Raw genomic sequence first — 16,397 nt, forward strand, 5'->3', positions numbered from 1 at the left:
GATTTTTTGAGTAGGATCACCAAAGGAAGAACCTATAGATTAAACAATAGTGGGGAGAGGGAACTTCAGAGATTGAAGAAGGTGAAGAGAAGGAGCATAGTTGGACTCACTCCCATCTGTTAGATCAGTAGAACGTTAAAGATATGGGTGCTATCTAATTGATTTTCAGGTTCTGCGGTTGTTGTAATAAAATCACGTTGTGAATAATTTTTAAATCATCCATGGCTGAGGTCATTATGGGTTCTGTACCAAACCCTAGTCTGAACACTGCCTGCAAATTATCAAAGATGTTATTCTCTTCTGCAAAAACTTACAATTGGAAAGTGACCTCATTCTCTAGGAATGTTAATGTTAAAAAATGGCAGTTGCGATATTGACCAATAATTAACAGGGTCTCCTAAATTAAAGGGAGGACTTTTTCAAAATGTATTTAATTGCCACTTTTTTAAAGGCTGATGAAACCTCACCTGATTGAAATTTTAATTGAAAAGATGCATTGATGATGTTTGTGTAACATTTGGTACAATGGTGTGACTCACATTTTCCAGTATGGGGGCTGGCCAAATATCTAATAGGAATCTGGATGGTTTACAAGAAGAAAGGCATTTAAGGCAGTCTTCTGAAATACAAGAAGCGGAAAAGGCAACTTACTTTCTATGCAGCAATATCTGTGGACTATCTGGATGCACTTGATTTAAGGTATTTCCTAATCCTCATTACCTTTTTCTGAAAGAACGAGGATAACGAGTCCACCAACTCCTGGGAGGTAGTGTTAGTCAGACTGGTGGTTGTGTTATTTTATAATCTGTCCAAAGTTCTCAAGAGTTATTTGCTCTTCGTATCAACTGACTATATTTTGTGTGGTGTACTCAGTTTTACTTGCTCTTGTCTGACTTCTCCTTTTCCTCCTTTAGGATGGGGGAAACTAAGGGCAAGAGAGAAATTTCAGCTTTAGTAATTTTAGTTTTTATCAGTGCGATAGCTAAAGTTGTAGCTAAAGATGTATTGAATTCTGATAACAAAGTGTCAACATTCCTGGAATCGATTAGTGAATAGTTGTTAACATGAGTTTCCTAAAAGTGTTTTTTATCCATTTTCAATGGCAATGGTTAATTTGCGTTGTATGCACGTTGTAGACTTTTTCCAAGTCCATGATGTGAGAAAGGGCTCTGCTGCTTTTTAGCTATGTTTGTGCTATAGAAATGCTATATACAAACATACATAGACAGGTGATTAGGGAATGGTCTGTGTATGGTAGTTTGTATATGTATTCTACTTTAATTCTGCCTAAATGTGTCAGAATAAGAGCAAATCTATGCCTTGATATGTGAGTAGGCTTACTGGTGAAGTGGCGCTGTCATAGAGTAGGAAAGATTTTTAATGTTTTAATGATAGTTGTACTTGCTTGGAATTCAGCTCAACTATTGAAGTCTCCCCTGACCATGATATATGAGACAAGTAATGGATGGTAAATAATTAATTCTTCAAGCCAGTTAAAATAATTCATGGAGACTTGTGGGGGCAGTACCTAAGAATGCATGCCAGTTGAGGGCTTTTTGTGTGTTCAGTGCTAAAACTGTTTCTGATCCAATAAATTGTTCATATTGCTTTATGTTCACTGTTTTTGGGTTACCCCACTTGCTTGTTTGTCTGTGGGAGTGTATTTTACAGCTTTAAAATTAGCTGTTACTAGAGCATCTACAAGAGATTTACAGTCATCAATCATTCAAGTTTCTGTCAAGAATATAAAGTCAAAATGTATGTCTCTTACAAGTTCATTTTTTAAGTGTCCTGTTTTTGATGCTCGTGCATGTATTACTTAAGTCTACTTTTATCCTATTTTGTTTTTTACTGGGCCTATTTAACGATGTAGGTTTTATGATTAGGCTGCGATAAGATGGTAGGGGTTCACACTCGCTGATAATGATTAGAATAGAGGTCTAAAATAAATGTACCCTCCAGTCCTCATTATGACGGAAATTGCTGTCAGGCAAGCTAGGATTGAAAGGCTGAGGGGCATGATGGACCCAGATGCAGACAGACTTAACGTTAGCATGCCTTTGGTGTCCTCATTCATGCTTTGGCTGCGCTTATATTATATAGCGAAAGGACGGGATTGGGCGTGAAACCAAGAAGTGAGCCTGGCTCCGCCAGAGATTATGGGTAAGTCAACCAATGAAAATGTGGGCAAATAAGAAATGCAGCCAAAAGAGTGAACTAAAGTAGAAATTAAACCAAATGTTAAAGAATGAGGCCAGGCAAACTTCAGGGGTACAAGGAAAGTAATTATGTAGCTAAAGTAAATTAAATAAAATCAGAATGGGCTTGTGGGACAGGAATCATCCTGCCTATAAGGTGCAATTACAAGGAAAGTAAAATTGGGCTATTCTAGTCCAGCCTTCAGACTAAACTAGACTTACTTTGCTAGTTAGTGCAATCATCCATGGAGATCTAATCTTAAACCATACAATAGATCCTCCACAATGCATAGCACTGACTACGATACAACAGTGACACCCAGACACCATAATGTCATTACGTGTTTGCCCCAAATTGCATCATATATACGCAAATGATGGCAGTGCTGGAATTAAGCCTCTGCCCTTCTTCAGTCTTACTGGTATGGAATGAGTGAACTCTGCTGTAAAAAAATAAAAAATAGGACAGAAGCAGTAAGTGGACTTTGTACCACAAGCACTGTTTCTCTCTACTGCCTGTCCTGAGCAGCCTCAATGAAATTTACCAATTGGTGAGTATCACCACATTTTGTCTTGGAATTAGAAGGTGACATTACCAGTTTCAGAAAAGAGACCCGCCCTTGAACAACTAAAGTGCATAGTGCGTATGAAGCGTGTTCACAAGTGTGGGTGTGTGTATAAGTACATAGTAATATTTGGGCTTTTACCTTGTGGTTTTGTCATTTCTCCAGATTTCAGCGGGTACAAGTGTGAAAAATGAATACCTCCACCCAAATACAGGGTCAAGAGAAAATACCCATCTAATTGACTGTTATTAACTGTACTTTGACTGTTTCCGCAGGTTAATAATTGTATCGCTAGCGTAAAGCCTGTTTACTATGGCAATATATTTTTTATAGTTTACGTTGATTGTTTACGATGTTGAACACTTCAGTATACATTTTATTACACACAGTAAGTTAGGGGATAGATAAAGGTTCTGATCTCTGATTAACCTAGAAAGGCACCTTAGTCACAAACATGTTGAGTACTTTAAGACACTCTGGATCCCAACAGCCCCTTATTTTTTACCTTGTTTTAGGGAGATATAATTGGGAATAATTTTTCTCACCATTACGCAATTTTAAGTCTGAGCTTGATACGTGATCAGCAGCACTGCAAGATAGTCAAAACACATCCTATCTAACTTTGAGATACACTTCCTTAGTGTTGAGAAACTCACTCTACTGACACTATAAAAAGAGGTTGTGGTGCCTCTCCCATGCATTACCATTTCTGTCTCATGTTCATCACACTGTTTATCACATGGTTGTCCTATACACAACACATGAGACTATTGGGGAGGTGTAATGGTAATATTGATGGTAACGCGGTGATGCTGAAAGTGATATTATTGGTAGTAATTGTGGTAATGGCATTGGTGGTAATAGCGATGGTAGAAGTGGTGATGGTAGAATGGTGATTGTGGTAATGATGGAAGAGATAAAGATGGGGGTGGTAATGGCAGTGTGCATTGATACTGTCTAAACATTTAATGAAAAACATTCTGCACTGAAATAAAAATATCATGAGCAGTATACTCTGATACAAAAGTATCATGACCTAAATGTAGAGTGCAAGCATTTTCTGGGACAGTATATCAGGACCTAAATGTAGAGTACAAAAATATCATGAAGGTAATTGTACATAACTAGGTATAGGTTTATTATAATTAATTCCACATATATGTACCTTGAATATATATTTCACAGTGAGCGGTTGCACTTTGTATTTATGGTTTGGTCAGAAAACCAAGGAAAATTCACCAAAATTCATTGGTTCTCCTAGGAACTAAAACAAATAAAAAAAAGAATGCAAAAAATGCGAAAGAAAGTGGACAGTCAATTACGACGACACATGCAAACAGGGCTATAACCCATCCCTGAAAAAAGATTGGCGTGCAATTCGTAGAGCCTGGATGAATGACCTTGCAGAAAGGATTAAGCAATCCTCAAGCTCTTCAAAAGAAATTTACAATATTGTAAATTCCTTTCTTAAGCCTGATATACCAGAAGCTAGACCTCCTCCATTTGCAGAGCGCTGTGAATTACTTGTGAACCACTTTCTTGGAATTGTGAGGAACATTTATGATGCTCTATTGGGTTCGCAGGCCACAATGACAAGATAAATGAAAGGCTCACAGTTAATACCATTAAAGCTGAACTTTCCACGTTTCCTCATTTGGTCACAGAGGAAGTCATTGCTGTGGCAAGCTCAGTTAAATCAGATATCGGATTGAAAGGGGGAGATATGTGGTGCTTCTGCTTTGACAGATCCATATAATCTGTCCCTGAATAACTGCAGCGTTCCGGAGAAATGGAAGCACACCTTTATTCGCCCTTTACTTGAGAAACCTACTTTGGACCCCGAGATGGTAGAAAATTACACACCTATATTGTTATTTCCCGGACTCAGCAAAATGTTAGAGAAGACGATAAACCGACAGCTTGCAGAATATCTGAAAGTCAATAGCATCCTTCACCTCACTCCAGCAGGATTCCAATCTGGGTGCTGTACAGAAACTGCACTTTTAAAAGCCACAGACAATCTTAAAATCGTCTTGGTTCAGAGTGGTTCAGCGGCACTGATCCTGTTTGACCTAAGTGTATTTGGTAAGGTCTCCTATCCTATTCTACCCAACCGGTTGGAAGAAATAGGCATTATAGGGAATGACTTAAAATGGTAGAATGAAGCTCAATAGTTGCCGAGAGAAGGTGTCCAAATTGATGGCAGCCAGCTGCCTAAAACTAAACGAGAAGAAAACAGAGGTCATGGTAGTTGGTAACAGCCCAACGCTCTGGAAGAACATCCTTTCCCCAAGCTAGAAGTTAATAGCCTAGGGATTACTTTGGACAAGCATCTCTCCCATGGCTTCCCAAGTAATGAGGGTGGCTGCAGTTGCTTCAGCCTCTTGCTTCAGCCTCCTGAAAGCCTTAAGGAAGACTCTGAAATGGCTCCCGATGGAGTCACAAAGAACTGTGATTCAAGGATTAATTATTTCCTGCCTTGACTACGGCAAATCACTCTACTTGGGCAGTTCAATGTCAGTCATCTAAAACCTTCAAATGTTTCAGAATGCTGCCACTTCAATACTGCTAGGTATCCCTAAAATGCAGTCTGCATGTACAGCTCTTAAAACTCTTCACCTGGCCCTTCATGGCAATATCTGTTCAGATTGATTATGCAGTAGATAAAAAATGGGGGTACACAATAGTGACATTTCTCACTTTAACTTGTTTAGAGTTCATTGCTGTTTGATATAGGAAACATAGCTAGAAAAAAAGCATGAAGTTAGAACTTTACTCAAAGAAATATCCTTAGCTTGGTGTGGTGTTAATCTATTCACTAAAATTCAAGAAATGTTCATTTAAAAAGTGTTCCGGTCTGGGTATGAGTAGGTTACATTTTTGAGATAGCAGGACCGTTTTTCCACAGATCTTCTGCGATTTGCGAATCCATGGATGATATTTAAACCCAATTCAAAAAATAAAGACACATGTTATAAAGAAGAAGCGTTGATTTCTTCAAGTGTAGATCTTTATTTCTATCTCCACTGCTCCATCTTCACATAACTGTTTTCCTCTCAGCACACCAACATTCTACTGTGAGCTCCTGTCAACTGCTATCAAGCACTGGAATGTAGTAGCCTTACCGGGAAAAGGGGGGTTGGAACATACATTAATGAAATATGAAATGTGTAAACATTAACAGATTTCTTATTGATTTAATAAAACATGTTCTTTTGATATATTACAACAACACACATTTGGACTAGGATGCTTTTTTACTGCTGTCGTCCATCGCACATTTGCAGGCTTGCTGCACTTTGATTGGCTGGCTGTCACAGAAAATGTTCTGTTCCACTGCCACTACCCCACACAGTGCACTGAGCACCATGCTGTGAAAAATAAAACCGAAAATTGCATGAATGTTCAAGAAGAAACCACCCTGACACCAAGACCCTTATTGGGGTCCAGAAAGGACTCTGCAACATTACAATTGATATTAAAAATGTTTTATTGCAGAATATGCAAATCCTTTGCTGCATTCACGAATCATGGATTCCTAGGTAGAGTGGACTTTCTTGAGGCATGGGGACAGGGTGGGGGGAATCTCAGGATTCACAGATCCTAAGTGCAGTGATGGTTGGCCAGCTGTGGTGGATAGGGCACAGGCCATGTAACCAACTCCTGCTTCTCGAGGCTGAAGGCTTTGCACAGCAGGAGTTGGCCAATGGAAACTGTAAGAAAATGTATAGAAAGCAACGTAGAAGCCTTTCAGATATGCAAGTATCTGAGATGACTAAGTGACAGATGACATTAGTGTGATCTGCTGGTCACAGATTATTTAAAAGGCAGATGTTAATGATGTGTAAAATCAGGTGATTATTGCTCTAAACTGGTCTTTGAAATGTTGTCCCATTGAAAGAGTCCATTGAAATGCACTGGACTGAACTAAAACTTCAGTCCTCTGCTGCAAAGATCTATGTATATTCTACTAGTTGTAGTTGTCATTAGCAATATGATAGATGATTGGACTACAGCATTAGTCTTGGAGACCTCTATGCAATTTGCAGTTTTGAGGTTTTAGTTCTGGTCCATAGATTTGCTGACTAATCATACATTAAGCCTGAGGTGATACATATCTGTGTTTAACTATGTGGAGCAATAGGTTTAATACACGAGTGTTCCATGGCTGTAAACATTTGTAATTTTGATGGGTGTCTTTAGATACGAGAGAATAGATTTACAGTAGTGGTTGCATATTTTGCCAATCAAGGAGCCTCGATACTTGTGAGCAGCCCACACTGCCCCTTGCCTAAATTCACAGCTCCCCAGTAAAATAGTCGAGGTGGTAGATAGAATATCTAGTGTATCACTCATTAAAGTCACTGGTTCGTTACAGAAACTCTGTAGGAATCTATGATTAGAACACTTGATTGGCCTGGCTGAAACTCCCTCACTCGACCCAACTTACTCACTCAGGATTGTAAGAGGTTCCATGTGTTTTCTTGAGTTTTTATTAGATCGACTCTCTCTTGGAGGACAGAACAGACTATCAGATAGCTTACCAGTGTGATTTCTTTGCTTATGGAGAATTTATACTCATACTATCGAGCTGCTTTGGTGCAAGCATATCTCCCAGGTGCAAGCATATCTCCCAGGTCACACTATGTGCCGTGATACCTTATTAAGAAGGAGTGACTAGTGTTTGTTGCTCACACTTTTACTTTCCAGGAAATATCTTGCCTATGCTTCCAAAATGCTTTGACACAGCCCTCAGTGACACAAGAGCAAGACGAGAACTTCACATAGGCATTGGGTGACAACTGAGAGCCAGAATAAGAGGGTGGGTAATATTCTGGGAATGTGGAGAGGTGAAATGATTGTGGCTATGTGTTTTCTCAGTAAAGGAGACAGCACTTGACTAGCAATTGATTCAGGATCCATTGTTTGGGTTTTTTACTTGACCGGACAGTTTCAGTGCAAGAGGTGGGCGTTTGTAGGAAAGGCCTAGTCTTGTAGTGACTTTTAAACCATGGATGACAACACCCAAAAATAAGCAAAGTGACATAGCAGAAGACCAACGATTGTCAGACACAATGAAAAGGACATGAGACACATTATTGGACACAACCGAGCTTGGGAACACCTTCAGCAAACCATTACGTTTTTCCTAGGAAAAGGAGTGGATGGGGGTTTACCAAATATTGTAGAATGAGAAGGCAAAAGGTAAAAGCGTTAGCCATCTGTCATGAATTCTGTGATTCATGAAGAAGGTTGTAAGTATATCAGTGAAGCAGCAACCTTACAGATGTATTTAATAGGAGGATGGTAAAGATTAATGGTGGATGGGGCTCTTAATAATTTACCAAAAGCATATTCCCCGATGAAGAAAATAGCTTTTATTGTATGTGGCTGAAATATGTACAAATGCTCAGCTGTTATAAACCCCATTTAAAACCTCTGTGTTTTAATGCAGTCGTGTTAAGTGCATCACAGATTGATGCCCCATTTGAGGACCATGTAATTCCTCATTCTCAGGGGAAAATACGGCAAACTGTAACATTAGTTGCCAGTAATTTCATGAGTGAGAACATAATTTGGATCTACAGTTTGTCTCTGAATGTTTTCTGCGATGATGTGTGGTGGGCAAGGAGCTGCATTATCAGTGAAAAACATGATGTGCCTGTCCGTCAATTCGTCCCATTACAGTATTAAAATAAATACTTTTTCCTTCCATGGAGTGAATGCTATTATTCAAAAATATGTTTGGAAATAAATATGTCAACTAAAAAGTGATATGTTTTTCAGTTAGTCTGTAAAATGTGTTGGAAGTCAAATTTGCTGTATTTCACATTGCAGAAAATTAAACTGCCAAAGAAAGTTGCAAAGCATTATCCAATGTACGAATTATACCTGTATGGTGAAGGAACATATGCCGAAGAGAACAAAAATCTGATATTAACTGGAATTCCAATACTTTTTCTCCCTGGGAATGCTGGAAGTTACAAGCAAGGTAATTCAGTTAAATTGTGAATAATCTATAATGCAAAGGATATGTGTACACATGTTTTAATCATAAAGAGAAATAATATACCCTAAATAAAAGCCTGAATATTCCAAGTTAACAATGTGTTTTAAATAATATGTTCCTCTTTTATCCCTTAATCTTGCCATTAAAGTGACACCTGCATTCTGAAGGATGCCTTTTTGTTTCATTTTTTTTTTTGTTTTTTTACAGCTGCAAGTTGTATTCCCTACAGATAATATACTTTACAGAGTAGGCTTAAAAATATATTTTTCATAGTACTCTAACAAGCAATGAAGTGCATTCAACCGTAAAGTAAATTGTGTAGTGTGACAATTGCTATTTTCCGTATATGGCTTGTTGATTGGTTGTTCCTTAGAATCTTTTAAATGGCACCTCTAAACATAGACAGCTTTCGGACCAAGTCACTTTTGTTTTTTATACTTGCATTTAGTCATGGGAAGATTTAAAATACATTTTGCATGTGACATCGACGTTATTTTTGTTTGTCTCACTAGCAGACAACTTTTAGCTGCCTGTAAAAGATTTCTTGTTGAGTATACCAAAACATACAGTCCTTTGCTTGCCATTTGTTTGCGTTCTTGACAATCTCATTTACTTGTTTCTTATTTAATGAAGTTTCCTTTCTTTTCTTATACTTGTCCTTCCCTTGGAGCTTTGCTTCTTTACCATCCTTTTGATTGGCTGACTTGTATGCATTCTTCCACTGCTTACATTCAGGGAACTTCTTTTTTCATTTTCTTCAGCACCCCAGTGAGTGCATTTTTTTTCACCCTTGTATGCTACTGCTTTGCTCGAATCAACACTCTCCTCACCACCATTTGTGTTTGAGCAGTTCACTGTGTGGTTTTAACCAAACATTTTAATACTGTAAACTTGTATGAGCTCGGGGCATTTTCCTAAATGTAAATGTTTGTTTTATTTTAACTGCTGTTGCCAGCCGTAAGCTTCAAACAGCTCTGATGTACTCTGGTGTACATGCTTGTAAGCTTGCAAGTTCTCTGTAATTTAAATTGGCACTTCCCAAGGTTGCTTCTAAGTGCATTTAGTAAGTGCAATTATTCCTAAAGGATAGCAGACTACTTTAAGCAAAAGCTTATATTTAAATGGGTTTTACTGGAGACCATGCTTTTAATGCAAAATTAATCATTCAAGGGTTGTGGTGAAGCATAATCGTTTGCTGGAAATGCATAAGAGCTTGTAGCCGCCCTTCTAGGTTTGTTTTAATAAAATCTTCGTCTGCACTTATTAACGTTATTTCAGCCAGCTTCTGGTTAATCCTACATAGTTTTAAAATACTTTTTATTTATGCTTTTCAACACTTCCAAATATAAAAAGCAATTGCACCAACATACAGTAAACATTGACATATCATGCATAATTATGCAGTTCCATCAGTTATCCAGATATCCACGGTAGGGGTCTCCACAGCTCTGCAGTTTTGAATATCCTGGGCATTGTACAACCAGGGATGTGGAATTCCTATAGCCCGACGCCCGGGACATCTTGTTTGGGGTCAAGGGCAACAAGTTTTTATGTTTACTTTGTCCTTGGGACAAGGAGGCCCAACCCTCTGCAGTACAAACCCTTTGGCTGCCTGTTTACAGAGAGTGGAACTCTCTGCAGTTGAGGTAATGTGTTTCCAAAAGATCATTCTGTTCGAACTTGTATTTATGGTTCATTATTTGAAAGCCTTCATTATTAGGGTGAGTGCTGAAAATAAATGTTTTAAGGTCACACTTCACTACTGACGTTGGTTCCAGTACAAAAAAAAAAAAACGTGTATACACATGTTTGAAATGTTTAGGCTATGAGGCTAAGTGTAATGCTCCCAGAATGCTCTCTGATTAGATGCAAATGAAGTGTCATTTAGTAAAATGTTTTGATGCATGCTAGTATTTCCCAAAAATATTTCTAATGGAAAATCAGTGTAACCATTTTCAACACGATTATGGGAAGCATGAAAGTAAACAAACACTGACAAAGCCAACGGATCTGACATATTTTTATAAGTCTTTTAGTTTCATCAATGCGTGTCTTGTTTTGACATGGCTTTTGTAACACTTTATTGTTGTGGGAGCTACCAGGCCCTCAACATTGTAACAAACACTGGCAAAAACCCCCCAAAATGTTTTTGAACTCTAAAAGCACACGTTGCCACCAGTGGCATAACAAAGGCCCCGCAGCCGCCCTCCAGGGGGCCCCTTCAGCCCAGCACCTGCCCTGAGTGAGTCTGGAGAGGGGGCTCCTCCATGTTCTTTGCAAAGGGGCACCCTCCAGTTTCGTTACGTCACTGATTGCCACTGTAGTTCCTGACACTGAACAAAACTACTTTGTGTGCCAATATGCTCCTTGTGGAAAAGCAGAATGCGATCACTCACAGTAAAGCCAGCCGAAAGAGAGAGAAATAGAAGTTTAATAAAAACAAAATGTCTTTGTTAACACCAGACCTAATTAGGGACCAAGACCCACATGTAGGTAGCTTTTTGCATGTCGCAAACAGCGACTTTCGCTGTTTGCGATGTGCAAAAAGCACATTGCGATGCACAAACCCAGTTTTGCGATTCGGTAACCTGGTTACCGAATCGCAAAACGGGTTTGCGACTCGCAATTAGGAAGGGATGTTCCCTTCCTAATTGCGACTCGCAGTGCAATGTAGGATTGTATTGCGAACGCGGGCGCAAACCAATCGCAGTTTGCACCCATTTCAAATGGGTGCTAACACTTTCGCAAAAGGGAAGGGGTCCCCATGGGACCCCTTCCCCATTGTGAATGTCACTGTAAAAAAAAAATCAGAGCAGGCAGTGGTCCTGCGGACCACTGCCTGCTCTGAAAAAATGAAACGAAAACGTTTCATTTTTCGTTTTTTGTAATGCATCTCGTTTTCCTTTAAGAAAAACGGGCTGCATTACAAAAAAAACTGCTTTATTGAAAAGCAGTCACAGACATGGTGGTCTGCTGTCTCCAGCAGGCCACCATCGCTGTGAGGGCCGCCATTCGCAAGGGGGTCGCAAATTGCGACCCACCTCATGATTATTCATGAGGTGGGCATTTGCGAATCCCTTGCGAATCACAGATGGTGTCAGGGACACCATCCTACATTCGGATTTGCGAGTCGCAAATCTGAACCAACCTACATGTGGCGGCAAATTCTTAAAGAAAGTCACAAAAGTGCACCCATGGTATATGTCGTACCCCTATAAAATATTTGTGAACTGTATTTTAGCATGGGTAAATACGCATGTGTAGATTTGCTCATGTGAAAATCTATTGAGCATTTACAAGTTCATTTTCCCTCCAGCCACTTTCTTCCCAACCCTGGAAGAAGTTCTAATTCTGCCATTGTCAAGAGTAAATGTCCAACCTTTCTTATTATGGGAAAATATTAGAGAGAAGCTGGTGAAAATCTTTAAAATATGCAGGTTAGTAGGTTTGCAGACTCAAAGGCATTCCAGCCTTGGAACTATTGCTTACTGCTTCCCCCAGCCCCAGTATGCAGATCTGCAGAAAGGTGGCAAAATAAGGAAATTGCTACAGTAGGGATTGAAACTGCAAGTATTCAAGCCCTACTGTGGTAGTAGCCCTGGCATAATCAGAGAGGCTATTATCAGAGCTCTTACATAATGAGATTGCTGACATAATTTGGCACCACACTACATGGCACCAAAGGGACAAGTAGATCTTTATACAGGACAAGTAGATTTGAGAAGCAACCTGTCCCCTGGACAAGTAGATATTTTAATAAATTCCACACCCCTGTACAACACATATCTGACCATTCCCCCCACACAAGTATGTGCTCCCATACGCTCCGGCTCACCAGTTTCTTTACCAATCAAATATTGCTTATAAATGTCCCAGTGCTTTGCAGGCCTACTAGTTGGGGGAAGCAGTTCACTGTAAGCATCTGTTTGCGTGTTACAATACACCATCTCCCTATGCCATTCTTCCACAGTTGGCACCGGACCCCGATCCCAGCGCATGGCTTGTTTTGCTTTCCTTTATCTTATGACCGAGCTGACAAAACTCCTCTGGAATGCACTTCTTAGTTTAAAGAAAACATTTATCATTACTTCACCACAAGGTTCCTGAGAGATGAGATTAGTAGGTTGGAAGCACACGTTTAAAAGTAGTCACAGCAATGAAAGGAAAATATATCAAAGTACTTCTCAATTGCAATGTACACGGCAAATATATGTGATTATATTATAGCATAACTTCAAAGCAAAGAATAAAAGTCAAAATTCATCACCGTAGGGCCTATCACTGTTCGTCATCTTTCTCATGCCTGCAAGTTGATGACTCCTGTTCAACTGCGAGAAAGAGATTTTCCACCCAAATGGGAGGTCAGGCAGCTGACGTCCGCTCCTGACTGAAGTCTTAGAAAATTCCCCCTTGCTGCTGCCCAGGGACACCGTTTTATATTGAAAAAGCCTGCTAACAGGCTCCTTCATCTAATAGTCAAAACATGCAGAGTTGGGAAGAAAACAAGCCATCGGAGATTGGCCAGATCTCCTAAACCTCGCTCCTTCCCAAGGCTGAGTAAAGAGGATAAACACAAAATATACGCTCTCTTATCACGCTAGGGTTCGGTGTGAACTCAAAATACGAAAAAAAACACAGCTTGGTCTACCATGTGGAAAAACACAGCTCATCTGCAATGTCTCATCTGCAATGTCGAACTCCACAATAAAGCCAATAGGCAGCTAAACTGAATACAGAATGTAATGTCTAATGCCACGTTAAAGCCAATAGGCAGCTAACCTAAATAACAAATGTAATGTCTAATGCACGTTAAAGCCAATAGGCAGCTAGACTGAATACAGAACGTAATGTCTAATGCCATGTTAAAGCCAATAGGCAGCTAAACTGAATACAACATGTAATGTGCTACTGGTGAACATTGAACAACTAAAGTGCGCCGTGGTGAAACACAAAGTCAGTGGTCAAACACAATTAATAGCATAACAATGGCTATACGACGTTTAGCTTGTAGCAGGCCAATAGCCACCAACCACCGAATCGATTTTGGTAAGTTTCTGTCCTAGCCCAGTAGCGCCAATACCGGTTCGCGACTCAGCTGATGCCCACCAGTTCCCTCCAGTTGCTTGAACACTAACCCCCAGAAGCACTGTACCCCAGCACAGGCCCAGGACATATGAAAGAAGCCCGCTTGGCCATCCCCACATCTAGGACAATTGGCATCAGTGTGAAGTCCATATCTGTAGAGTTTGAGGGGGGTGTAGTATACCCTGCTAATGTATTTGAAGTGTATCAAGTGGTGCCAACCATTCAAAGAGATCGTACGGGTCAAAGAACAGCAATAGCACCACTGGTCATCTGTTAGCTGCTACCCCAAATTCCCCTGCCACTCAAGTCTAGCTCTCGTCAGCTCATGTATACATGCCTTCTGTATGTGTGCATAGAGATGGGACACTAATCGCCGGGGCTGGTCATCCATAACTAACATGGATAGGGCCTGCATATCTGGGTGCTCCTGCATATCTTCCCCCAAAAGCGCTGCCATAGCATTCCTTGCTCTGTAAAACTGGTACTGGAACAATGGGGTCGGCTCGTTCGCCCGCTCCTTTATCATGTCCCATGTCTTCATGACACCCTCACCAAACAAGTCACCCATAGTGGTGATATTCAATGGTCGCAGTGCCTGTTTCAAGCTTTTATCTCGCCAAAACACATACCACGCACACCATTCCAAGGGCACATGCGAGGAGTACAGCAGGGCTGCTCCCTGTCTGTATAGCAGTCCATGCCAGGCCTGTGTGATAGAGTTCAGAGATGCAAACTCTCCATATCACCTATTCGGGATGTGGAACATTTTACTCGGTAATGGAACCGGGGATTCCAGATCAGGTTCTATTTTAAAAAAAGGAGTCTTGTGAGACCCGTGGATCCAAGTATTGGCGAATGCAGCATGGTCGACCATACAATATGACTCCAAATCGGGGGCAGTAAGTCCACCCAGCTCGTAAGGAAGAGTCAGGGTGTGCCACTTGACTCGTGGTTGTTTACCTTCCCATGCTAACTTAATGAGTAGCGCTCTCAAAGTCGCAAAATAGGCCTTCGGCAGCAACATAGGGTTGTTCTGAAAAAGGATCAGGCACCTGGGGAGCACTACCATTTTCATGAGGGCCATTTGGCCCATCAGAGATAGCGATAGCCTGATCCACCTCTCCACGTCCCCTGCCAGCGTCTTAAGCGCAGCATCATAATTATCTGCCACCACTACCTTAGGATCTGTTTGGACCCTGACACCCAGGTACCGAACTGAACCTACCTCACACCTGAGAAGGGACCCTACATCCACCGGTGTCAGGGGGAACACAATAGGCTTACTCCAGTTGACCCGTAGGCCAGAAAAAGTGCTGTACTTTATGATCTCCCGGATGACTGGTGCAACATTGCGCTGCGGGTCCTTGATATATAATAACGTGTCGTCTGCCTAAGCCGAGAGCACAAGAGTGTAATTCTGAAATCAATGGCCATGATGACCATGGTACGCCCGCAACACACACGCCAAGGATTCTGCCATGAGCACATACAAAAGTGGTGACAATGGACACCCCTGCCTGGTGCCTCTAGTGATACGAAAAGCGTCAGTCACCATCCCGTTAACTCTGAGCCTAGCTGATGGTTCCCCATACAATGTCGAAACTAAGTTGTAAGGAAATGCCTCCTTGGCATGGTTACCCCCTGACATTTTGCTTCTGCTGATGCCAAGTTATGATTTGAAAGTGTGCTGGGACCCTGCTAACCGGGCCCCAGCACCAGTGTTCGTTCCCTAAACTGTACGTTTGTCTCCACAATTGGCACAACCCTGGCACCCAGGTAAGTCCCTTGTAACTGGTATGCCTGGTACCGAGGGCCCTGATGCCAGGGAAGGTCTCTAAGGGCTGCAGCATGTCGTATGCCATCCTGGGGACCCCTCACTCAGCACATACACACTGCTTGCCAGCTTGTGTGTGCTGGTGGGGAGAAAATGACTAAGTCGACATGGCACTCCCCTCAGAGTGCCATGCCAACCTCATACTGCCTGTGGCATAGGTAGGTCACCCCTCTAGCAGGCCTTACAGCCCTAAGGCAGGGTGCACTATACCACAGGTGAGGGCATATGTGCATGAGCACTATGCCCCTACAGTGTCTAAGCAAAACCTTAGACATTGTAAGGGCAGGGTTGACATAAGAGTATATGGTCTTGGAGTCTGTCAAACACGAACTCCACAGCACCATAATGGCTACACTGAAATCTGGGAAGTTTGGTATCAAACTTCTCCGCACAATAAATGCACACTGATGCCAGTGTGCACTTTATTGTAAAATACACCCAGAGGGCATCTTAGAGATTCCCCCTCAAAACATACCCGACTTCCAGTGTGGGCTGACTAGTTTTTGCCAGCCTGCCACACACCAGACATGTTGCTGGCCACATGGGGAGAGTGCCTTTGTCACTCTGTGGCCAGGAACAAAGCCTGTACTGGGTGGAGGTGCTTCTCACCTCCACCTGCAGGAACTGTAACACCTGGCGGTGAGCCTCAAAGGCTCACCCCCTTTGTTACAACGCCACAGGGCATCCCAGCTAGTGGAGATGCC

General features: G+C 41.3%; 1 protein-coding gene across 4 annotated transcripts in view; it reads left to right on the forward strand.

Moving 5' to 3' along the window:
* PGAP1 (post-GPI attachment to proteins inositol deacylase 1) overlaps positions 1–16,397 on the forward strand; it is a 764,579-nt gene that overhangs the window by 32,332 nt on the left and 715,850 nt on the right. For all 4 annotated transcript variants that reach the window (XM_069225850.1, XM_069225846.1, XM_069225848.1 and 1 more), the window contains exon 2: positions 8,603–8,756. In XM_069225850.1, coding sequence (XP_069081951.1) covers positions 8,603–8,756 — 154 coding nt within the window. The remainder of the gene's footprint in view (positions 1–8,602; positions 8,757–16,397) is intronic.

The sequence above is a fragment of the Pleurodeles waltl genome, chromosome 3_1 (assembly GCF_031143425.1).
Source record: "Pleurodeles waltl isolate 20211129_DDA chromosome 3_1, aPleWal1.hap1.20221129, whole genome shotgun sequence".
NCBI classification, from domain to species: domain Eukaryota; kingdom Metazoa; phylum Chordata; class Amphibia; order Caudata; family Salamandridae; genus Pleurodeles; species Pleurodeles waltl.